At 41.5% G+C, this 25,380-nt stretch overlaps 1 protein-coding gene across 4 annotated transcripts; it reads left to right on the forward strand.

Moving 5' to 3' along the window:
• The first annotated feature begins 543 nt into the window (after nucleotides 1-543).
• On the forward strand, nucleotides 544-17,353 carry LOC138973520 (uncharacterized). Of its 4 annotated transcripts, none has more exons than XM_070346227.1 (10): nucleotides 547-820; nucleotides 2,588-2,947; nucleotides 5,404-5,534; nucleotides 5,726-5,912; nucleotides 6,939-7,016; nucleotides 10,996-11,115; nucleotides 13,345-13,431; nucleotides 13,815-13,901; nucleotides 14,911-15,021; nucleotides 16,111-17,353. In XM_070346227.1, exons 1-10 carry the CDS (start codon nucleotides 760-762, stop codon nucleotides 16,137-16,139), a joined length of 1,251 nt encoding a protein of 416 aa, XP_070202328.1. In that variant the 5' UTR covers nucleotides 547-759; the 3' UTR covers nucleotides 16,140-17,353. The 4 variants fall into 4 exon arrangements, with proteins under 4 accessions (XP_070202331.1, XP_070202332.1, XP_070202328.1 ...); XM_070346228.1 differs by having other exon boundaries at nucleotides 548-820; nucleotides 14,911-15,012; XM_070346230.1 differs by lacking the exon at nucleotides 13,815-13,901 and having other exon boundaries at nucleotides 544-820.
• The last annotated feature ends 8,027 nt before the right edge of the window (nucleotides 17,354-25,380 follow it).

Genomic DNA, 25,380 nt, shown 5'->3' on the forward strand with positions numbered 1-25,380 from the left:
AGAAAATTGTCTCCCTAAACCTTTTGTCTCCTTATCGACGGATTCCCACATACAAATGTCTCCCAAACATGGGATATATATACAGAATTCAAGAAACTCTTTTTCCTCCGCACCACTCCACACAACGAAGGTTGGAAAACTTTTTAAAGCTTAAAAAGCTTATTTATACATCACAATAATAAGACCAAGCGTCTGTCTGTGTACCTTTGAAGAAGGCCTGCGGGCCGAAAATTTGGATTTTTAAAAAAGATGCGACATTCTGGCTTGGTTTTGGACTTTTTATGTAATATATATCTATTCATTTCCTTGTAGTTTGTCTTTGTGTGTGTAAAGTATAGACTGGAGAAGGAAGATACAAATTGTATATTGACTATATTCTAAACAAGAAACACTTAACAAGGGTAAAAGGAGAAACAGAATCCGTTAGTCGCCTCTTACGACATGCTGGGGAGCATCGGGTAAATTCTTTCTTGTTCCAACCAATATGCGACTCCCCCTAACCCGCGGGGGGCTACTGGCAAACGTTAATGGTTTTGAGCAAAGGGGACATCGTAGTACGTATACACTGAGAAAAGAAACAAACTAAATCGCTTCCGCGTAGCCATATAGGTAGAAGGGGCGGTACAAACCAAGAACCAGTCAACCATATGCTGGTGCGATTTTTGTTCAGACGAGAAAAAAACGCAGCTCGATTGCTACTATAAAGGTATGGGATCCAGTGAGCTCGAATAAAAACAACAACTCCATTACGACAGCACGATGAAGAACGCGTCGATCGTATCGTTCATACTGTCTACAGCAACTCTAGCCTTCTGTGAAGGTAAGTCCCCCTCATAATGCATATACGTAAGTACGTTCAGTTCGTACCACACAACTTGTGATACATTGTGATATTAAAATTCTGAAACCGCGCGTGTGTGTGTTTGTGTGTGTGTATGTGTGTGCGGGTGGTGGGTGTGTGTGTGTGTGTGCTGGTGGAGTGTGTGAAGTATCTTTGCAAGACATTCACTTTTGAGAAAGGTCTTGGCATAAACATAAGTTATTTGCAATGAATAAACTAGACAGGTGTGTTGTGGTGTAGATCTTTGCGACGAGGCTGTTGCTCTGAAAACCATCTATACTTTCAAAAAGAGCATTCATTTCAAACCCGTACGCAACTCGCAGCTTGATTTTACACAAGATAGTGTTTATACAGCCGATCAGAAACCACAGTCACCCTAAAACATCGATTTCGTAAAAGCTGGATGCCCCGCGTCGAAACCTGCAGACCATCTCAAACGGAACAATTGTAAAAAAAAATAATTGAAAAAAATAAAAATAATGATTTCTTTCAACGACAATGTGGTAACGCACTAAACAAAATGCACGCACTTTTTGAGCAACTTGAATGATTGTTGATGTCGTGCAACGTATCAGAAGCACTATTTTAAATTGAGGTTAATTTTTTGAAGACTTGGGGGGAAAAAAAGCAGGCTAGACGAAAAGGAAGAGATTTAAATTTCAAGTTCAGGCACATGCCTATGCTGTAAGACATTTTTTGACGGTTTAAACGCAAGATTAAGTTTCAGTTGCTGTTGTGTGTAATTTTGTAAGATTTGTAGTACCCAGCTCTAAAAGAAATGAGCTTTTTTTAAACAATGTACATTTTTAGTGTGACCTGACCCAAACAAGTATCAACAAGTCGCGTAAGGCGAAATAACAACATTTAGTCAAGCTGTCGAACTCAGAGAATGAAACTGAACGCACTGCTTTTTTCACCAAGACCGCACACTCGTAGTTTCGTCAGTCCACCGCTCGTCGCTAAGGCAGTGAAATCGACAAACCAGAATAGTGCGGTAGTGGTCGCGCTGAGCAGAATAACACGGTTTTCTGTATCTCTATTCTTTTTAGCTTACTGGGTTTGTTTTTAATCCAAACATATCATATCTATATGTTTTTGGAATCAGGGACCGACAAGGAATAAGATAATATTGTTTTTAAATTGATTTCGAAAAAATAATTTTAAAAATAATTTTCATATTTTTAATTTTCAGAGCTTGTTTGTAATCCAAATACATGTATAACATATGTATATGTTTTTGGAATCAGAAAATGACGACGAATAAGATGAAATTGGTTTTGGATCGTTTAATAAAAAAAAGTATTTTAATTACAAGTTTCTGATTTTTAATGACCAAACTCATACATTAGTTTTTAATCCACCAAGCTAAAATGCAATACCAAAGTCCGGCCTCAATCAATTTGATTGAAAAATGAGGGTGTGACAGTGCCGCCTCAACTTTTACCAAAAAAACCGGATATGACGTCATCAAAGGTATTTATCGAAACATGAAAAATAAGCTCCGGGGATATCATTCCCAGGAACTCTCATGTCAAATTTCATAAAGATCGGGCCAGTAGTTTAGTCTGAATCGCTCTACACACACACAGACACACATACACCACGACCCTCGTCTCGATTTCCCCTCTATGTTAAAACATTTAGTCAAAACTTGACTAATTTTAAAAACAATAACCAACCGACCAACCAATCTTGATTCTGGAGCGTTAGCAGTCTTACCTGTTTTGAATTTCTTCTCAATCGCAGGGCTAGCCATAATAGGGTGTAACAGCGACGGTTCCATGTCGGTGGAAGATCATGTCAAGGACCTCCTTCTTGTCTCTGGTGACCTCGACATGACCAGTTTCACTATATGGACATTCCAAGATCGGAACACATCAAATCCACGACAGATCATCTCCAACTGCTCTACGCACTCCCCTTCCTCCTCCTCTCCTGTGTGGTTCTGTGATTCGACCTTCAATGTGATGATTAAAACCGACATTAACGAGCACACGAGAAGAAGTCACGTGATCCTTCCCGACATGAGTGTCGGCCGGTTCCCGGATGGAACATGGCGCTGTGAAAATGGCGGCCGTGTCGCTGAGTGCTCCATTGATGTTGTTTGTGAGTATTGGGATGTGTGTGTGTCAGGGTGCGGGTGGGGGGCTGTTTCTCTGTTCGATCTCTCTCTCTCACTGCCTGTCTGTTTGTCTCTCTCTCTCTCTCTCTCTCTCTCTCTCTCTCTCTCTCTCTCTCTCTCTCTCTCTCTCTCTCTCTCTCTCTCTCTCTCTCTCTCTCTCTCTCTCTGTCCAGTTCGACATGTGTAGTTGGGTTTTAGATTAATTAATTGTTTTACTAGAGGCTATTTGGGGAATACGTTTCTCAAATTTAAACTCTGCACAGAAAGCATGCTGGCTGTAGAAGTCCGGGCTTCGTCGAAGATTACTTGACCAAAATTTCAACCAATTTGGTTGAAAAATGAGAGCGTGACAGTGCCGCCTCAACTTTCACGAAAAGCCGGATATGACGTCATCAAAGACATTTATCAAAAAAATGAAAAACACGTCTGGAGGTACCATACTCAGGATCTCTCATGTCAAGTTTCATGAAGATCGGTCCAGTAGTTTTCTCTGAATCGCTCTACACACACACACAGACACGCACACATACACCACGACCCTCGTCTCGATTCCCCCCTCTTGACTAAATGTAAAAACATGGACAAAAAGAAAAGACAACTGGCGAAATAGGCAAGACCCGGGAGCCTTCCATATCATGTTCGTTGCATGCATTGACGTTTAGTTTGTGTAGTAAAATTGGTTTAATTTAAATATGTGTAATGTTAAACTTGTGGGGTCCTGATTTGGCCTATATGGTCCGCTGGACCCAAAAAGCAACAACAACTAACTAACTAAATTGAGGCTTAGTCGCGTGTTTGTTCAAAGAATTAAAACCGCACATGGTAAATAATGTTTACAAGGAAGCACTTCATGCTCTCAGCTGTAACATACACGTATCAACTCCATGACTTGGAACGCGCTATCACGGTGTGTACGCATAGAACGTCTCCCACACCGTGGGTATGCGGGAACTTACATAAGGCCTGGCGCTCACCTTCGTAACTTCGGCAGGACAGACGACGCATTGCAGCTTATCCCAGCCCGCTACACGTTGCCTGAAAGTAAAACAGGTCAAGTACTCGTCATAATCGCAGCATCAATGATATGCAGTGCGTCGCCTGTGCCGCTGAAACTGCGCAGGTATATTCTGCCCTTTAAGGCATGTGTGGTAGGGGTTACGTAGCTAACTTCATCATCCCGCTGACGTGTTTTCCAGCCTATCAGTTGAGTGTCGATGTAAAAGATATTCGTGACCCCCTGACACTACGGTGCAGATACTGTCACGGGTTTTTATTCCGGGACTCCCCCCCCCCCTATCCCCCCCGGCAAGCTTTTCAACTTTTTAACTTGTTAAAGGAGATCAAGATTTTAACCAAGATTTGAAGTAACAATTATGAAAAGATGTGAGCAATTTGGAATCGTCAGTGTACTGTGATAGACTGAGCCGAATGTATGCCTCTTTCTCTCTGTGTCTCTGTATCTCTCTTTCATTATCTGTCTCTCTGTCTTTGTCTCTCCCTGTCTCTCTAGATCTCACGCTCTCTCTCTCTCTCTCTCTCTCTCTCTCTCTCTCTCTCTCTCTCTCTCTCTCTCTCTCTCTCTCTCTCTCTCTCTCTCTCTCTCTCTCTCTCTCTGTTCCCATTTATCCTGCACTTGATTTGCCCCTGTCCCCAAATGACTCGAATAGCAGGAAGATTAACAACTGAAAAGAATCAAGCGGGGAGGATGGATTTCAAAAGATTGGGTTGGCTGCTCGTACTTGCATGGATTCATGAACACGTATAGTGTAACTCAATCCTTGCATTTTTTCTTTTCTTTCCATTCCCCACAGTGCAGATACTCTAAAGGTGTTATTACGGGACACCCCGCTGCGTTGATGGGACATGAAATGAAAACTAAAACCCAACCAACCAACTATTTTTCCTTTATTTAATCGTTATTCAGATCGCTGCACGAATTATGACAGGACGTCCAAAAACGCCAAGGCAATTTTATTTGAGAAAATCTTGTTAAAGATAGGGAATGAAGGGCAACGATGTGCAATGTCAAAGGAAAAGACATGGAGTAAAGAGCAGAGATAAAGCTCCCAGTATTTTGAAGCAAGGTTCTTTTTAGCCTGAAGGGACATATATATGCGTTTGTGGGACAAACAGACAGACGGACAGTACAGTACAGAAGAGAGAGAGACAAGAAGAGAGAGAGAGAGAGAGAGAGAGAGAGAGAGAGAGAGAGAGAGAGAGAGAGAGAGAGAGAGAGAGAGAGAAAGGCCTACATACACACACACACATATACATACACACACACACACACACATACACACACACACACACACACACACACACACATATACATACACACACACAGATACACACACACACACACATATATACATACACACACACACACACACGCGCGCGCGCGCGTCTCGTAATGAGATTATTACGCGAAGTTTGCTTGCAGACACACCGACAGATGTCCAGTGTCAAGTGACCATTGACGAAGATCGAAGTATGGTAGAAGGAACGTGCCACATTTCCAGAATGTTCTCGTCCCATGGAAAATATTCTTGCCAATGGTTTGAAAAAAATGGAGTGAGTTTGTCGCCGCAATGTACTGTGTGTGTGTGTGTATGTGTATGTGTGTGTGTGTTTTTGTGTGTGTGTATGTTCGTGACTGCGTGCGTACGAGCGCTAGCAGCATGTGTGAGTGTGTGTGTGTGCGTGCGTGCCTTGTGCGTTCTTGCGAACAGATAACTGTATATTTTTCTCTCGTCCGTTTCCAGAATCAAGAGGAAGTGGCATTACCAAGTTCCCAAACACAGTTTACTCGAAGCGACTGTTCCGAAGGGGGCTTTGTGTATTATTGTGGTAACTGTTCCTTCAGCAAAGGCCTTCCCGCCGTTAGTGAGCGCTACGGATACAGGGTGTCGATTTTACCTGGGAACATCTCCCCTTCTGTTGAATTCACTGGTAAAGAACATTAGGATATTGATTTTATCCTACATACGTGAGAGAGACACTCGTGAGATATTAATCGTTCAAATCACACGTGTGTATATCATGTAAATGAGGTCATGTCAAGCAAGTCTAGCAGGGACCTGTTTTTCCACAGCCTATGATGCCAAAGTCACCGAGACAAACGTAATTATAGAAAGAAAAAAATGCGCTCGCTAATTACCCTCGATGAATTTTTAGAACTAACACGTCACGCTACACTTTCAGAGTGACGTTTCTTTACTTTGACGTAATAGATTGCACGAGGCTTTAGAAGAGATCGAGGTTCCAAAACAAGCGTCTTCAAGTTAGCTGCCTCGACTGCAGGACATTTTCAGTAAAATACACGTAAGTACAGTATGTAGGATAAACAAAATACTACATCGCTTGCTGTTTCGTACCAGATTTACACTCGTTGCTTTTTCAAATAGTGAACAGCTCGCTCTCGCTCGCAGTTCAATATTTAAAAAAAACTCGTGTAAATCTGGTACGACACAGCAAGCCATGTAGTATTTTCTATTTATCACATTTAAGTCTATATAGTGCTTGCACTTCACCTGCAGCACCAAGCACAAAAAGAATGCCAAAAAAATGTACATACTCGTACATATATATACATTTATCTACATGTATATGTTCTATAATTATGTTCTTGTTGTTAAATTCAATGGTAATGTGTTTTTGTTGCTGCATCTGCTTGTCGGTTGTCATAGTTCGCTTGGTTCGTTGCATTTGTAGTGCAATTCCTGACACAAATAGTATATACCCGGGTGACATTTCACCAACAATACACACGACTGCACATTTTATTTTTCAGTCACGGACTTTGTACTCGGTATTTAGAACAGTAAATGTCAGTTTCAAAGCAAAACAACAACAACAACAACACTAACAACAACAGGAACAACAACAGGAGCAACAACAACAAATACAACAACAACAACACATACAAAACAATCTGCAACAACAGCACTCTGTAAGACACACATTTCAATGTTCCAGTGAAACCCAAAGCTGACGCGCCATCATCTCCACAGACGCAGTTACCTCCAACCTCAAGTGTCGCTGTTGTGGATGAAGGTTCTTGTTATTGTTGTTGGTGTTGGTGTTGTTGTTGTGTGTGTTGTTTTTCGTCGTGGGTCCGTGTGGACCCAGAAGTGTGTTTGATTGCAAATATCTCTTAAACCAGTTGGAATTTTTTAATGAGCTTTTAAGAATGCCTCAGGCGCCTAAAAAGCTCTTGTGTCCTAAAAGATCATTAAATTTCAGCGAGAAGTAATTAAAAAAAACAAAGGTCACATTTAGACTACACACCGAAGTTGTTGTTGATGATGATGACGATGGTGATGACGATGGTGATGATGATAATAATGATGACGATGGTGATGATGATGATGGTGGTAATTATGATGACGACGACGAGTGCTTATGATGACGACGATGATGATGACGATGGTGGTGATGACGATGATTATCATGCTGCATCATCATCATCATCGTCAAGTTTGTTTCTCGCTTTCGGCTGAAAGTTGAAGACAAGAAATCTAGAGATGCATGGATGGAGCTGATTAACCTTTGCCGTGCTTCCTGGGTTCACCTGTACCCAGAGACACACTAAAATCATTGTAACTCTGGAACCATTAAAGGTATCGTTTTGAAATTTTAAGTATCTCTCACACACCTAATTTGCTCTCTGTCTGCAAATTTTTAGTGTGTACATGACAAAACATTAAAATTAATTGACTATGATAATTTACATAAACACTACCGATGGCGCGGGTTCACACAAACCCATACTTTTAAAGAGTAGTAGTGATTGTAACTATCCCTCTGCCGACGGCGCGGGTTCTGCTACACCCATAATTACCAAAGCGGCGGAACAGTGTCTGTCTGCCTGTTTGTCTCCAAGAGACTGTCTGTCTCTCTGTCCGTATCTCTCTGTCTGTATGTCTGTTGTCAGTTGCTCTGTCTGTCTGTCTATCTGTCTATCCGTCTATCTGTCTATCCGTTTATCTGACTGTCTGTCTATCTGACTGTCTGTCTATGTCTCTCTCTCTCTCTCTGTCTCTCTCTCTCTCTGTCTCTCTCTCTCTGTCTCTCTCTCTCTCTCTCTGTCTCTCTCCCTTAGTCTCTATCTGTCTCTCTCTCTTAGTCTCTCTCTCTCTCTTAGTCTCTCTCTCTCTTTCTTAGTCTCTTTCTCTTTCTTAGTCTCTCTCTCTCTCTCTTTCTTAGTCTCAGTCTCTCTCTCTCTCTGTCTTAGTCTCTCTCTCTCTCTTTCTTAGTCTCTCTCTCTTTCTTAGTCTCTCTCTCTTTCTTAGTCTCTCTCTCTCTTTCTTAGTCTCCCTCTCTCTCTTTCTTAGTCTCTCTCTCTCTTTCTTAGTCTCTCTCTCTCTCTCTCTCTCTCTTTCTTAGTCTCTCTCTCTCTCTCTCTTAGTCTCTCTCTCTCTCTTTCTTAGTCTCTCTCTCTTTCTTAGTCTCTCTCTCTCTTTCTTAGTCTCTCTCTCTCTTTCTTAGTCTCTCTCTCTCTTTCTTAGTCTCTCTCTCTCTCTTTCTTAGTCTCTCTTTTTCTTAGTCTCTCTCTCTCTCTTTCTTAGTCTCTCTCTCTCTTTTTCTTAATCTCTCTCTCTTTCTTAGTCTCTCTCTCTCTCTTTCTTAGTCTCTCTCTCTTTCTTAGTCTCTCTCTCTCTCTCTTTCTTAGTCTCTCTCTCTCTCTTTCTTAGTCTCTCTCTCTTTCTTAGTCTCTCTCTCTCTTTCTTAGTCTCTCTCTCTCTTAGTCTCTCTCTCTTTCTTAGTCTCTCTCTTTCTTAGTCTCACTCTCTTTCTTAGTCTCTCTCTCTCTCTCTCGTTCTTAATCTCCATCTCTCTCTTTCTTAGTCTCTCTCTCTTTCTTTCTTAGTCTCTCTCTCTCTTTCTTAGTCTCTCTCTCTTTCTTAGTCTCTCTCTCTCTCTCTTTCTTAGTCTCTCTCTCTCTCTTTCTTTGTCTCTCTCTCTCTCTTTCTTAGTCTCTCTCTCTCTCTCTTTCTTAGTCTCTCTCTCTCTCTTTAGTCTCTCTCTCTTTCTTAGTCTCTCTCTCTTTCTTAGTCTCTCTCTCTCTCTTTCTTAGTCTCTCTCTCTCTCTCTCGTTCTTAATTTCCATCTCTCTCTTTCTTAGTCTCTCTCTCTTTCTTTCTTAGTCTCTCTCTCTCTCTTTCTTAGTCTCTCTCTCTCTTTCTTAGTCTCTCTCTCTTTCTTAGTCTCTCTGTATTTCTTAGTCTCTCTCTCTCTCTTTCTTAGTCTCTCTCTCTCTCTCTTTCTTAGTCTCTCTCTCTCTCTTTCTTAGTCTCTCTCTCTCTTTCTTTGTCTCTCTCTCTTTCTTAGTCTCTCTCTCTCTCTCTTTCTTAGTCTCTCTCTCTCTCTCTCTTTCTTAGTCTCTCTCTCTTTCTTAGTCTCTCTCTCTCTTTCTTAGTCTCTCTCTCTCTTTCTTAGTCTCTCTCTCTCTCTCTTTCTTAGTCTCTCTCTCTCTCTCGTTCTTAATCTCCATCTCTCTCTTTCTTAGTCTCTTTCTCTCTCTCTCTCTTAGTCTCTCTCTCTCTTTCTTAGTCTCTCTCTCTCTTTCTTAGTCTCTCTCTCTCTCTTTCTTAGTCTCTCTCTCTCTCTTTCTTAGTCTCTCTCTCTCTCTTTCTTAGTCTCTCTCTCTTTCTTAGTCTCTCTCTCTCTTTCTTAGTCTCTCTCTCTCTTTCTTAGTCTCTCTCTCTCTTTCTTAGTCTCTCTCTCTCTCTTTCTTAGTCTCTCTCTCTCTTTCTTAGTCTCTCTCTCTCTCTCTTTCTTAGTCTCTCAGTCTCTCCCTCCCCCTCTCCCTCCCCCTCTCCCTCCCCCTCTCCCTCCCCTGCAAGAAGTCGGTGAAGGGAGAAACTCGATGCACCCACTGAAGTAGCGCTGTGGGTTTCCCTGAACCCACCCCGTCGTTAGAGAAATAAACGGTAAAAACCCTCTTTCAAATGTATGGGTTCAGACAAACCCGCATCGTCGTTAGAGGAATAAACAGTAAAAACCCTCTTTCAAATGTATGGGTTCAGACAAACTCGCATCGTCGGGAGTGTGTAGTCAAAAGCGGCATCCGGCAAAGGTTAATAATGAGGAAAACGATAGAGTCTGTGACAGCAATGATAATCGTACTCATTGTTACAAAGATGGTGATGATAATGATGACGACTTCAGAAGCGACGATGATAGCAATGAAAAGCACGACGACAACGATGAAAACGTAGTGACGACAACGACAATGATATGATGCTTATAGACGAATTCCGACAATAATTCTCTCGGGTTGGTATGGGTTGTGATACCCTTTCTTTTACTCGGACAAATATTGGAGGGGCCAATCTCTAGCGAGGGGTGTGTCGGAAACACGCGGACGGGAGCACGGGTGAATCTATTTGTCCGAGGAAAAGCAAGGATATTACTTTAACAACCCGTACAAACCCAACGGAGTTCTTGCCGAAAATCGTCTAGTGTGATGACGCCAATGTTACTGTTGTTGATAACAGATGCAGTAAACGCCGCACTCAAGAAAGGAATCGGAATAGGAGTGGGTTCTCTTCTGGCCGCTTTCCTTCTCAGTGCTGCTGTTGTCTTTGCTGTGTGGAAATGGCGTAATAAGGACAAGGAAGAAACAGACGGTAGCTTTCACAGATATCGTGTACATGGGAAAGACGTGTAATTTATACTCTGTCTGTCTGTCTGTCTGTCTGTCTGTCTGTCTGTCTGTCTGTCTGTCTGTCTGTCTCTCTCTCTGTCTCTCTCTCTCTCTCTCTCTCTCTCTCTCTCTCTCTCTCTCTCTCTCTCTCACACACTCGCACACATACACGCACGTACGCGAGTGTGTGTGTGTTTGTGTGTGTGCGCCCGAGCACAACCGTGTGTGTGTGTGTGCGTGCGTGCGTGCCTATGTGCGCGTGCTTGCGTGCATGGGGTATTTGCGTGCGGGCGTGCGTGTGTGTGTGTGTTTGCCCGCGCGGGTATGTATGCGTCTGTCTGTTTTTTGTGTGTTGATTTCTTGTCCTTGATATGGATTCAACAGATGGACACTACACAACCATCGACATTAATCACATCTCCCAAGCGAACAGCAATAGCAGCCCGCCACCCGTCCCTGTGCCACACACACGGCCTTCACGACCACGGGACAACGCAGACGACGGTGAGGTTTCCTTCATAAAACTAAGTTTAGATCTGCAGCAGCTTCGACTCCGGGCCGGGACGGACACGGGTCAACTTTATGTGCAGACCCAGAGACGGTAGCCATGTCCCTCCCACGTGTCACCACAGTGGCACGTAAAAGACCTCGGTCATTCTGCCTGTCTGTCTGACTCTCTCTGTGTCTTTGTCTGTATTTGTCTTTGTCTCTGTCTGTCTGTCTGTCTCTGTCTCTGCTAATTTTATGTATCTGATGTACATACAGTGTATCAATTATTTGTGTGTGTGTGTGAGTGTGCCGGCGTGCGTAAGTATGTTTGTGTTATCGTGTGAGTGTGTGTCAGTGTGTGTGTGTGTGTGTCAGTTTTTGCGAGTAGGTGTGTGTGGGTGCGTGCGTGTGTATGTGAGTGTGTGTGCGCGCATGCCTGTGTGCGTTCTTGCTTGTATATCTGTGTTTGTTTGATCTTCTGTTCTTGAAACAGATTCAACAGATAGATACCTCACACCCGTCGACATTAATCACATCTCCCAAGCAACCAGCAATAGCAGCCCGCCACCCTTGCCCGCGCCGCATTCACGGCCTTCTCGACCAAGGGACAACGCACACGTACACGAGGGTGATGTTTCGTTTATAAAACTAAGTTCAGTAGCTTCGACTCCGGGCAGGGACAGACACGGGTCAACTTCATGTGCAGACCCAGAGACGGTAGCCATGTCCCACCCCCGTGTCACCATAGTGGCACGTAAAAGACATCGGTCATTCTGCCATAAGTGCAGATGGCTGATACCACCTAAACACGCATACACTTGTGCATCTCACCAAAAGCCTAGAGGGCGTAAAACTCGAATTCTCATATAACCCACATAATCTTGTCCTCAAGAGGCGAAATATTTAGCCTGTATGACATGAAGCGTATTCTTTCTTTTTATATTTAGTCAAGTTTTGACTAAATATTTTAACATCGAGGGGGAATCGAGACGAGGGTCGTGGTGTATGTGTGTGTGTGTGTGTGTGTGTGTCTGTGTGTGTGTGTAGAGCGATTCAGACTAAACTACTGGACCGATCTTTATGAAATTTGACATGAGAGTTCCTGGGTATGAAATCCCCGAACGTTTTTTTCATTTTTTTGATAAATGTCTTTGATGACGTCATATCCGGCTTTTCGTGAAAGTTGAGGCGGCACTGTCACGCCCTCATTTTTCAACCAAATTGGTTCAAATTTTGGTCAAGTAATCTTCGACAAAGCCCGGGGTTCGGTATTGCATTTCAGCTTGGTGGCTTAAAAATTAATTAATGACTTTGGTCATTAAAAATCGGAAAATTGTAAAAAAAAAATAAAAATTTATAAAACGCTCCAAATTTACGTTTATCTTATTCTCCATCATTTGCTGATTCCAAAAACATATCAATATGTTATATTCGGATTAAAAACAAGCTCTGAAAATTAAATATATAAAAATTATTATCAAAATTAAATTGTCCAAATCAATTTAAAAATACTTTCATCTTATTCCTTGTCGGTTCCTGATTCCAAAAACATATAGATATGATATGTTTGGATTAAAAACACGCTCAGAAAGTTAAAACAAAGAGAGGTACAGAAAAGCGTGCTATCCTTCTTAGCGCAACTACTACCCCGCTCTTCTTGTCAATTTCACTGCCTTTGCCATGAGCGGTGGCCTGACGATGCTACGAGTAAAATGGCATTGCGTTTCATTCTGTGAGTTCGACAGCTACTTGACTAAATATTGTATTTTCGCCTTACGCGACTTGTTTTTTTGTAAAGCAGCTTTGAACCTTTCGTGCTTCTCTCTCTTCTTCTTCGTTCATGGGCTGAAACTGAAACTCCCACGTTCACTCATGTTTTTGCACGAGTGGGTTTTTACCACGCTATTTAGGCAGCCATACGCCGCGTTCGGGGAAGGCATGCTGGGTTTTTCCGTGTTTCTATTACGCACCGAATTCTGACGTGGACTACAGGATCTCTTTTCCGTGCGCACTTGGTCTTGTGCTTGCGTGTACAAACGAAGAGGGATAAGGCACTCGCAGGTCTGCATAATTATAAGTTGACCTGGTTGATCTAAAAAAAATAACCACCCTTAACCCACCAGGTGCCTGCTTCTTCATCTGTATCTTGCGTTTAACTGAACAAGTGTGCACTTTTCTCACTGACAGAACACCCTTTATTGATAAGACATTTGTCTTGAAGAAATAATTTTCATCTTTTTGCAGACGATTCAGAAACCGTGCCAAAACAACCTGCTGGATATGAGGGTAGTAGGGGAGGCAACCGTGCCCTTTCTGCACTGCCAGCCTCTGGTATGTAGTTACTCCCCTTCCCCCACCTCGCTCTCTTTCAACTCAATGCCCCTCACGGCAACCACACATCTGTCTTTTGCTCTTCCCACAAGCAAGAACACATAACATTATGTTCATGACAAATATTATTTTATGAGTGTATGTATTTTCTTTGATCTAGTTATTTTTTTCAACTTCTTATTATATATGTGCTTATGTATTTTCTTTGCTCTAGCTTTTTATTTTCCAACTTCTGTTTGAATGTGTGTACGTGTTTTTTTCACACAAGGTCAAAGAGAAAACGATGACAGCAATCATCTGAGCATTGACAACAAATCCCTACCTTCAACACCCTTTATTGATAAAACATTTGTCTTGAAGAAATTATTTTCATCTTTTTGCAGACGATTCAGAAACCGTGCCAAAACAACCTGCTGGAAATGAGGGTAGTAGGGGAGGCAACCGTGCCCTTCCTGGACTGTCAGACTATGGTATGTAGTTACTCCCCTTCCCCCACCTCGCTCTCTTTCAACTCAATGCCCCTCACGGCAACCACACATCTTTGCTCTTTCCACAAGCAAGAACACATAACATTATGTTCATGACAAATATTATTTTATAAGTGTATGTATTTTCTTTGATCTAGTTATTTTCTTCAACTTCTTATTGTATATGTGCATATGCATTTTCTTTGCTCTAGCTTTTGTTTTTCCAACTTCTTTTTGAGTCACTTGAGAAAAAGTGACTCTATGTAATCGGTCAGTGTTAGTCTGTCCGGCCGGCCATCCGGCCGGCCGTCCGGCCGGCCGGCCGTCCGTAGACACCACCTTAACGTTGGACTTTTCTCGGAAACTATCAAAGCGATCCGGCTCATATTTTGTTTAGTCGTGACCTCCAATGACCTCTACACTTTAACGATGGTTTCGTTGACCTTTGACCTTTTTCAAGGTCACAGGTCAGCGTCAAAGGAAAAATTAGACATTTTATATCTTTGACAAAGTTCATCGGATGTGATTGAAACTTTGTAGGATTATTCTTTACATCAAAGTATTTACATCTGTAGCCTTTTACGAACGTTATCAGAAAAACAAGGGAGATAACTAGCCTTTTCTGTTCGGCAACACACAACTTAACGTTGGGCTTTTCTCGGAAACTATAAAAGTGACCGGGCTCAAATTTTATGTGAACGTGACTCCCAGTGACCTCTACACTTTGACGTCTGCTTTGGTGACCTTTGACCTTTTTCAAGGTCACAGGTATGTCTTGAAGGAAAAAAATTGAAATATCATATCTCTGAAACTATTCATCGGATTTGATTCAAACTTTAGTTTATAGGATTATTCTTTACATCAAATTATTTACATCTGTATTGTGTTGTGAATAGCAATTTCTTCCTGTCCATCTGATGCCTCATATAATATTCAGAACTGCGAAAGTGACTCGATCGAGCGTTTGCTCTTCTTGTTTAATGGGTGTCAGTACGTGTTTTTTTCACACAAGGTCAAAGAGAAAACGATGACAGCAATCATCTGAGCATTGACAACAAATCCCTACCTTCTGAATACGGCAGTGGGTCTTCATTGAGCGCTGTTTCCCAAGCAGGTGTGGATAGTGAGTTTGTTTCTTGGTTGCTTGGTTATGTGTCTATTCTTTTTTCCTCCATTTTCCTTGTTTTCATTTTCTCATTTGTTTAAGCCTGACATTATTTGGGCGAAATCGACTTCGCAAAGTCTACTTCATGCACCTCGCTGAACGAAGCTTTGGCACTGTATTTTCTGTAAAAGGACTTTGTGAAGTCAACTAGTCTAGCCATCAAAGGTCCCTTTAAAACCGTTCTGTTCGCCATCTCATGGCGAGTCGAATCGTTTACATAGTAAGGACTGTGACTTTAAGAAAGACACACTGTTTTTGTGTTTAGGACATTCTGGTAATAGGTTAGTTACTGGTACGTAGTTTGTCAGTCACTGTTATTTTATATGATAGTGAACTCCCTCATCACAGTGAGTGATCACTGCCAAAAAAAAGAATGTTATTGCATGTATTATTACCCTTATTAATCTGATAAACAAAGGTAAAAGTAAGTGCTCTAAATGCATATGACATGTGTAATAGAGTAAGTGAGAGTAATTCGGAACTATTCTCCTGGCTTCTTAGAGAATAACAAGCATTGAAATGAACAAGCGACTTTCAGCCTCATAAATGGAAAATACTAAATTTTGTATTTATTTTTGAAACTTCATTTTTTACTTAATTTAATGTCATCCTGTTATAAACGGAAAATACTTAATTTCTCTCTCTCTCTAAAACTAGGTCACGCAGAATCTAATGTTTACAGTCAGCTGACCGTTGCTAATTCTTCTTTGCTCCCGGACAGTGAGCCTTCAAGTCTCTCTTCTCTTCATCCAGGCAAATGCAACTTGAATGATTACTCGCTTGATTGCTTTCTTGGATAGCAAGACTGTAGCTCGTCATGATGTCGCTATTTAAAAAAAAAGTTTTGTGACATTTTTCTATTTTGTCTGTGTGAATCACTGAATGTCCAGTTTTGTTGGTGTGTGACTTCAGTGTCCCCTCTTAGCTTTAAAGTCCTATTGATTTTGTTTGTGTGAAAACGTGTGTGAATTAAACCTCGTGGTTGTTTGTTTGATGAATACCGGAGTCTTATGTTTGTCTATTGTTAATTTTTTGTCTTGACTGTAGTGCCAGGCCACCCGACGCAGCAGAGTTGAATGCAACAATATGCAGTCATCGCACGGAGCAGTTAAAACAAGCAGTCTCTACAGGGAAAGGTGCCTGTTGCAAACACCATACAGCTAGGTTGTATGCGACCAGCTGTATACAAAGCATCGCCCTGGAGCTGTCCTAGCTACCATCCAACACCGACTGTTGATAACACAGTCTCTGCACGCATCTCAAAAAGAAACAATCGATGCACACTACGTCAGGAGTCAGTGCGTACCCACGTAAATGTTCAAACTGTGTTGATGACAGTCCCTGTCGGGAAATGATAATCCCTTCAAGCAAATCCACACCTTTCGTCTTCACCACCAACGAGTATCACTCTTTCTCTCGCTCCGTACTGTTTCCATTCCACCGCATATTTCCTTGTTTTTTACTACCTATTTTATTCATGTTTTTATTACTTAGTTAGTGGAAGAATCTTTTGTAATGTATGTGTGATGGTGTATGCTTTTAATTAAGCGTTGTTGACTATGAATGTAGATGTAAATGCTTGTATAACTGTGTTTTAATTTTAAATGTGTCAAGCGCAAAGAGCATAATTGTAAAGTTATGATGTTGCGCTATATAAATGCTCATTTATTATTATTATTTATTATTATTATTATTTTTTAAATTGTTAGTTTTGGGCAAGCGTAATCACAGATGATTTAGGGACTACTTGGTACTATGTATTTGCGTGTAAATGCGTGTGAAAAACCAGTATTTGTGTGTTTGAGATATTTTTTGATTATTATTTATTTTCATTTTTTATATTCATCATGTGAGAAACCATTATAATAATAATAATAATAATAATAATAATAATAATAATGGACATTTATTAATCGCCCCTTCTCACAAGAGCTCACGGCGATTTACATATTAATTTCTGACGTGTGAGATGGAATTTTTTACACAATACATCACGCATTCACATCGGCCAGTAAATCTCAAGCCATTATGGCGAATATTTACTTTTTACGGCCTGTGTGTGTTTGAAGTGTGTTTGAAGTGTTTGAGATATTTTTTGATTATTATTTATTTTCATTTTTTATATTTTAGCGCAATCTTATTGGAATACGTTTCTATGCTACAGTAAAACCTGCGGGCAAAGTACGCTCTTGGGGAGCCTTGCCACTGTCCTTTGTAGCAAGGTGTCCTTTCTTATGAATATGAATGCGCCCAAAACATTTTGGAGAAAAAAAACCAAAAGCCAAATGAATTACATGATTGTTTGTTAGTGGTACATGTAGTTTTATTGTATGTATGTGTGCATGTTTATATATAAATGCATGTTTAGTTCTTTCATTTTCTTTCATTACATGTAATAACAAGAAGGGCAAAGCCCATACGACTCACATGCTTGACCTTGACCTTTACATGACCTTGACCTTCAGGGTCAAGGTCAAATAACTAAACCTAGCAATGACATCATACACTAAGAACTGCTTTACACATTTTTCCTACCAAAATACATGTGACCTTGACCCAAGGTCAAGGTCATCCAAGGTCATGCAACACAAAGCTGTTAATTCAAGACATAGGAAGTACAATGGTGCTTATTGGCTCTTTCTACCATGAGATATGGTCACTTTTAGTGGTTCACTACCTTATTTTGGTCACATTTCATAAGGATCAAAGTGACCTTGACCTTGATCATATGTGACCAAATGTGTTTCATGATGAAAGCATAACATGTGCCCCACCTAATTTTTAAGTTTGAAACAGTTATCTTCCATAGTTCAGGGTCAAGGTCACTTCAAAATATGTATACAATCCAACTTTGAAGAGCTCCTGTGACCTTGACCTTGAAGCAAGGTAAACCAAACTGGTATCAAAAGATGGGGCTTACTTTGCCCTATATATCATATATAGGTGAGGTATTGAATCTCAAAAACTTCAGAGAAAATGGGAAAAATGTGAAAAATAGCTGGTTTTTAGACAACATTTATGGCCCCTGCGACCTTGACCTTGAAGCAAGGTCAAGATGCTATGTATATTATTTGGGGCCTAGTCATCATACACCATCTTGCCAAATTTGGTACTGATAGACTGAATAGTGTCCAAGAAATATCCAACGTTAAAGTTTTCCGGACGGACGGACGGACGACTCGGGTGAGTACATAGACTCACTTTTGCTTCGCATGTGAGTCAAAAATGAAAACCAAAACTTGATGTTCAGAAAATCAATTGTTAATAAAGATTCCAAACTGTGCATTAGTCATACAGAAAGTGACAAAGAGAAAAAGTTCAAGGATAGTCTGCAACATGTATGTACAAAACCACAATCAGTAAGTTTGTCACTGGGGTTTGCGGAAAAAGTCAGAGAGAGAGAGAGAGCGAGTTACGACATGAAGCAATGGGCCATTCACGGGAAGATTCTTTGATCGAGCTGTTGAAAACCACTCGAAGAGTTCTTCGTTCAACTCATCATAGGTTGTTTTTCTTCTCTTAACACATTTGTGACCGGATCTGACAAAATGGTAGATAACCCGATTTTTGGAAAATTTTAGATATGCATATCATCTGAAAGCTTAGAAAACAAGCTTTCATGTGATGTTTGAATGAAAAGGATACTCCCAAAAATGAAGACTCAGGAGCAGTTTGAAATACGGGTATTAATGGCGGCCATTTTGAGGAAATTGGATTAAAGTTTGGACACATTCAACAGCGAAGAGTCCCTAGCAACCATGCTTAAATTTCGTTCTAATGGAATAAAATGTGTACAGAGTACACTAAACAACAGTGTTATGCTTGTTTCCATGGTGATTTTGCATCACTGTAGGATTTGTGAGATTTTTAAAGTACAGTTGATAGTGTGATTCGAGAAACTAGGTCTCACCAAAATAGTAGTCAAAATTATCCATGCTCTTCCATAAAATATCCCATGACCTCCCTTCTTTGTCTCTGTTACTTCAGTATGGGTATATATGTTGTATTTTTATAGCTCAATAAATACATCATGGACTCAAAAAAATATATGATAGTGCAGATTCCGATTTGGGCGAAGAACTACTTTGCTCCCGACCTTTGACCTCGCGCCGAACAATGTGACACATTTGTATGAAGTTCCAAAATCGTATTGCACGGCTCAGAAAACCATATCAGTTGCACGCAAAAATGAATCTCAGAACTGATCTGATGTATGAGATGCAATAAGCAAACGTTTCTTTCATTATGAAAGCAATGCAGGTGGGAAAAAACGAACATTCAACTTACAAGATAACCAGATGCTAGCGAACCAAAACAAAAACACGAGTACCCTCCCCTTGCTTCGTTAGCAGACGACTTTTGAGAATCTGTCAGACCGTCCTTACCTGGCACGGTTGGGCTTCGCTATCATCAGCTGTTTCACGTGTTTTGCGAGCAAGTCTACTCTTTTGCCTGGCTCTGCAGTAAGTCCACATTGGCGATGAAGGTATCTAAGAACTTAACATGTGTGTATTTTTCCGTAATCCAGTCATATTCTTTCAAAATGCAATCAAGCGGCGGTGACAGACTTGGGTCCTGTTTTCATCGCATCAATACCAGTTTAGGTTCATGCAAACACACTCGCAAAACAGTTTATCATGTAGATACATTTCAAATAGGGAGCAAATGGTTAAATCTACATATGTGTTCCCTAAAATTTGCTTCTCTGTCAATAAGACTAATTGTATAATAATGCGTTCGAAAAAAACAACGTGGAATCGATTCTGAATCGAGTCGAGTAAGCCAAATGGGGGCCAAACCGGTTTCCCCGTTCCGCCGACCTGAAACGCAAAAGAATTGTGCGCTTCAACTAAATGGATTTCTATACGACTTCATTACTTTCTTGCAACTTATGAACCTTTACTTAACGCTTTTAAACGGTCTGAAAGTAGTGTTACCGCGTACTTATAGATGCACTCATTCGTTTTATTTTTTCAGCGACGGTCACTTAGTTTAAGGTTGCAAAAAGGCCATGTCTCGCTGAAAACACTGTTTCACACTCCACAGATCGCAAAAGTGCCGCTAGTAGTCTACACTTTGTGTTTGATGGTAGAATGGGATATACAGATTACAACACTCGTGGTTTTTTATATGGCTTGTATTTCAGTCAAGACCCAGCGGGAATATCAATCGAGAGCCACTCGCCAAAGGCTCGTGTCTCCCGATGATATTCATCCGCTGGGTCTTGACTGAAATACAAGCCATATAAAAAACCACTCGTGTTGTAACCTATACATACATAATGCTTTTAAGCCATGTGCAACTTAAACCTTCTCTCAAATAATTCATTGTCTTAGTTTGTAAAGCATAAGCTTGATATTTTAAGTATTAGGCCCTATTATTAAAGTTCATTTTTACGAACCGAAACAATAAGTCACAGAGTACTGATCTGACTTGGGTTTTATTTGTGGTTACTTGAGTGAACTTAAATATGAACGATACATCAATCTCATTAAAACATGAATATTTCAAACGAATCAGAATGGTTGAAGTCGATTGTCCTCCATACAATAAATATACAATTTAATTGAAGATAAAACTAAGGAAAAAGTAGTGCAAGCAAAATTTTCCCACTGAAAACCGAAACAGAAAAGAGAGAGAGAGAGAGAGAGAGAGGGAGAGGGAGAGAGAGGGAGAGAGAGAGGGGGGGGGGTGCAGCTTTGAGTATAGAAGGCAACAGCTGTAACTGTCAGAGAACCAGGTCGAACAGACGAATGTACTGGCAAATACTTTGAACAGAGGTAAGTTTATAATCTAATAATTTTTGTATCAGCATTTTGCTTTGCTATTCCTTACCGTTATCCTTCAACTACACACAACAGGTTTGAAAGCAAAGAGTCTCAATAATCCTGATTCACAAGTCAATCCAAATAATAAACACAATGAACTTCATGATTGCACAGATCTGAAGTCAAGCCAGTTCCATTATTTAAAATGTCACTCCAGTGATCCTTAAACTTGAAAACATTTACTGCCACAAAGTCCCGGTAGCATCACAGTGTGTAGCCAATGTAGTGTACACAAAAATGTACTACAATATAAACCATATACTATGAGTAGATCTATAGAAAGCAGGTTAGTTGGGGGGGGGGGGGGGGGGGGTGGACACATCACATCCCTCTTGTCCTCGCGCACAAACTCACGAATCTGGGGGAACAGGTATGTTTGTCGCTCACGCGAGAGTCCGGGGGTGGGCAGAATCAGTGGCATGTCTGCCAAGGCTCAGAAAGCTTCCCGGCTGACCAGCAGGTTCCGCTGCTCCTCAACGTCAGCCAGAGACATCTTCACAAAGACACAGTCAGGGTGCTGGTGTGACATTCTGAAGTGGGCAAACTTCAGCATGCCAGGCAGGCGCTTGAACGCTGGCTTGAGGAAGGTCTGCCAGTCGTACGTGTTGACAAGAGTAGAGCCATCCTCCCTGCCGACTAGCTGTGGAATGTTAACGTGGCTCACTGCTGTGCTCTCTCGCACGACCTCGCACAAATCATCGAGGCTGTCGGCAGGACACCTCGGATCGCCGGAAACTTCTTTAGCAGGCCAAAGGCCCAGTCGGGGGCAAACTTTGTATGCCCGGCTGGCATGAAGTGTACATTGATCTCTGTGTGAAGGCCTTTCATGACGCGCCAGATCAGGTACCACATTACAAAGTTATGTTTGTTCTGCCCTGAACAGTTGTCACAATGCAGACTGAGCACTTGCTCTCCTAGTCCGTATTTCTCGAAGAAGAAGTGGAAGTAGCTGATTACAGCAGTGGACCCTTTACTGCAGTTGACGCTTTTGTCGACAAGAAAGTTGACTTGTTGAGGGATGGCCTCACAGTTGACACAGAAGATGGCACATTTCCTCGGCACCAGGAAATACATTGGGCCCGGTTGTGCAGCGTTACTTGGAAGATGCACCTGCTGCGCAAAATCAAAGCTATAATGAACAGCAATGGGGCGTGAGTTTGGGGCAGTCTCCGTGAGAGCGGTCAATCCAATCCCCTGGACAGCCGTCTTGCACTGGGCTATTTCATCCTTGTAGAATTGACGCTCTGCAACCACTATACTCAAGTGTCGCTGTTGCTACAGCATAAGTTCACCCTTCTCTTCGTCGGTCAGGTTTGCACCGCGAAATATCTTGGTGTTGTTGCTTTGGCACCTCCAACACAAATCCGTCATTGGTCTGCATAACTTGAGGGTGTCCTGGAACAAATTAATATCAATCATCACATAACACGATCACTCACTTTCCTTTGCTAATAGTTGGTCAATAATAGGTGTGACTTGTAATAATTCTATCTTTGATATGTTATGACTAAAATTAATTGAATCTAGTTTTGAAGAAATACAAAAAATGTAGAAAAAAAACGAATAACACACGTACACATTGAATGCACAGTGCCCTGCAGTGTCATTACAAATAAATCTGTAATTATTATTTATTTTTGAACACAAGCATACATAGCCAGCAGACGCCCAATCAGTACTAAAATTAGTGATACATAATACACAACTTACATTATGTTAAGGCCAAAAAAAAAAAGGTCTGTTTACGGTAACATAGGCCAAAAAAATAGGGTCGGTAGGTCGGGATTATTATTTTTTTTTCTTCCAAAAAACCATATTTTTACGTTATTTTGAAAAAAAAAAAGAAAAGATTTATTTATTTTTATTTTTTTTCCAAATGCCAAAAAAAGTCTAGGGTTGCGCGAAAAAAATAGGGTCGGTCGGGTTACCGTTAACAGACTATTTTTGTTGTTGGTCTAAGGTAAACACAGAATCAGCAAACAAGAACAAAATAGCAACGCTGTAAAGACCAATCATGACATACATACACAAAATATTGGTTCACCCCGTCCCATGTATAGTCACATGCACCACACACCACATGCACACACACACACACACACACACACACACACACACACACACATAATTATACACATGGCCAAACATTCACACACATGCACAGGCACACACACGGGAAAACACACGCTGCCTTCAGCACACACACACACACAGGCTACCAGTAAGTTCGTCACACGGTAGATTCGTCACCTATGACGAAGTTACCGGCAGGGGTGGGCGGGTATTTATGCTAAAGAGCTTATGCTTTCAGATGTTTGATTTGTGGGAGAGATTCAAGATTCACATTTTTTAGAGAGAGAGAGAGAGAGAGAGAGAGAGGGAGAGAGAGAGAGAGAGAGAGTGTGTATATGTGTGTGAGAGAGACTGAGAGAGAGAGAGAAAGGGAGAGAGAGAGAGTGTGTGTGTGTGTGTGTGTGTGTGTGAGAGAGAGAGAGAGAGACTGAGAGAGAGAGGGAGAGAGAGAGTGTGTGTGTGTGTGAGAGAGAGAGAGACAGAGAGAGAGAGGGAGAGAGAGAGTGTGTGTGTGTGTGTGTGTGAGAGAGAGAGAGAGAGAGAGAGAGAGAGAGAGAGAGAGAGAGAGAGAGAGAGAGACGGACGTACATACACCCACATCCATGACACGCACGCACACACACGACACACACACGCACGTACACACGCACTGACAAACACTCACACACTGACCATCGCACATACACACACACACTAAAACACACTGACATGACACACACACACACACGCACGTACACACGCATAAACACTCACACACTCACTAACACACACACGACTTCAACCTCACTGTCAAGGAGGCAGAGAAACTCGGACTACTGTGGCGAAGTTACTGTGGCGAAGTTACCGGGACCGGTGACGAATCTACCGTGTGACGAACTTACTGGTAGCCCACACACACACACACACACACACACACACACACACACACATTCTTTGAAAATGAGAAGCACATCCGGCATACAATCATGTGCAGTCATTCAAAACATGGAGGAAAACAACACCTGAAGAAATGATAGAAAAGGGGTAAGGAGTAAGAGCTTACCTTGATCTGTTTACAGTTACATGAAAACTGCCTCAGCATTTGTAGCAACTCTGGTGGCGGTACACCATTACAGTCGTCCATTTGCTCGTCGCCTGGTCCACTGATGCGAACAATGGGTTCCTCGATTTCGTCTCCGACATCGTCAAATTCCGATTCGGCCAGAAAAAAGTTGTCAGGCAGCTGGTTTTCAGTTCGACGTCGTTCGTCATCGTCGCAAAATTTTTGCCGTCGATCTGGCACCGGATTCCCACTGACAGAATTTGTGTTCGATCAGCTTTTTTTTCCGCAATTCAGCTCATCAGAAACTTTTCAAACGGACAGCCCCTTGTCCAATTTCTTTATGACATCGACTCTCTCTTCTAAAGTCAAAAATGTGATGAGACGAAGACAAAGGATGAGACAAAGATGCATCACAGTACAGAAAGTAGAAACCCGAAATGCACAAAGCAAATTGTTTTTGTTTGTGAGTTCACGGCATCGACCAATGAGCGTGCACCATACAAAAATCAACTTTCAAGTGCTGTCATTTGCTTACAAAATAAGCTTCTCGCGCGTTCACATCGCCAGCGAGATTGTATTTGCAGAACCAAGATGGCGGACCAGCGTCTGCTAAAAGCTGTCTGCTTCAAGGGTTTGTTCGTTGTTGACAAATAACGAACCCATTCGGGACCAAAAAAAGGGTGTCCGCGCCTAGGTGTTCGCTCTTTTCGGGTGTTTTTGAGTGTAAAATACATCCGTACTCACTTGAATTGTCCGTTATGCTAAGGTGTCCGCCGAAATAGGGGTCCGCTAGATGCAGGTTTTACTGTACAGGCATACTGTGATTTTTTTCAATTGTAGTAACGTGGTTGTATGGTTTTGTGTTCAATTGTATTTTAATCTATTGTACGGTACAGAGTATAGTACACTTAACAAAATGGAAAAATGAAAGGCATTATGCATATCGTGCAAATTATGAAATGCAATTTCACTGTGCTTCTGGTGCAACTATATGTGTGTTCATTTTGCAATCACATTTTATTTAAACTTTCTCATTTGGAAGAAAACAAATTGTCGCACAGTTAACATGTAGCTCGAAAACGTTCAGTGTTTATTTTACAATACTTTCCCATAATGGATAAGAGCAAGAAGGCAGCTATAAAACTTCGCACGCTCCTGTGGATGTTGTTTTTCCTGTAGTAGCAGGGCTCCCAAAAGTGCGCGTCCCTGCGTCCTATACGCACCAGAAGTCGAAAACACGTACTAGATATGTATGGAGGGGGTCCCGGGACGCACTAAACTTTTAAAGAGCGGGTCATGGGACGCACTAAACTTTCAAAGAGCGGGTCATGGGACGCACTAAACTTTCAAAGAGCGGGTCATGGGACGCACTAA

The sequence above is a fragment of the Littorina saxatilis genome, linkage group LG8 (assembly GCF_037325665.1).
Source record: "Littorina saxatilis isolate snail1 linkage group LG8, US_GU_Lsax_2.0, whole genome shotgun sequence".
Classification (NCBI taxonomy): Eukaryota; Metazoa; Mollusca; class Gastropoda; order Littorinimorpha; family Littorinidae; genus Littorina; species Littorina saxatilis.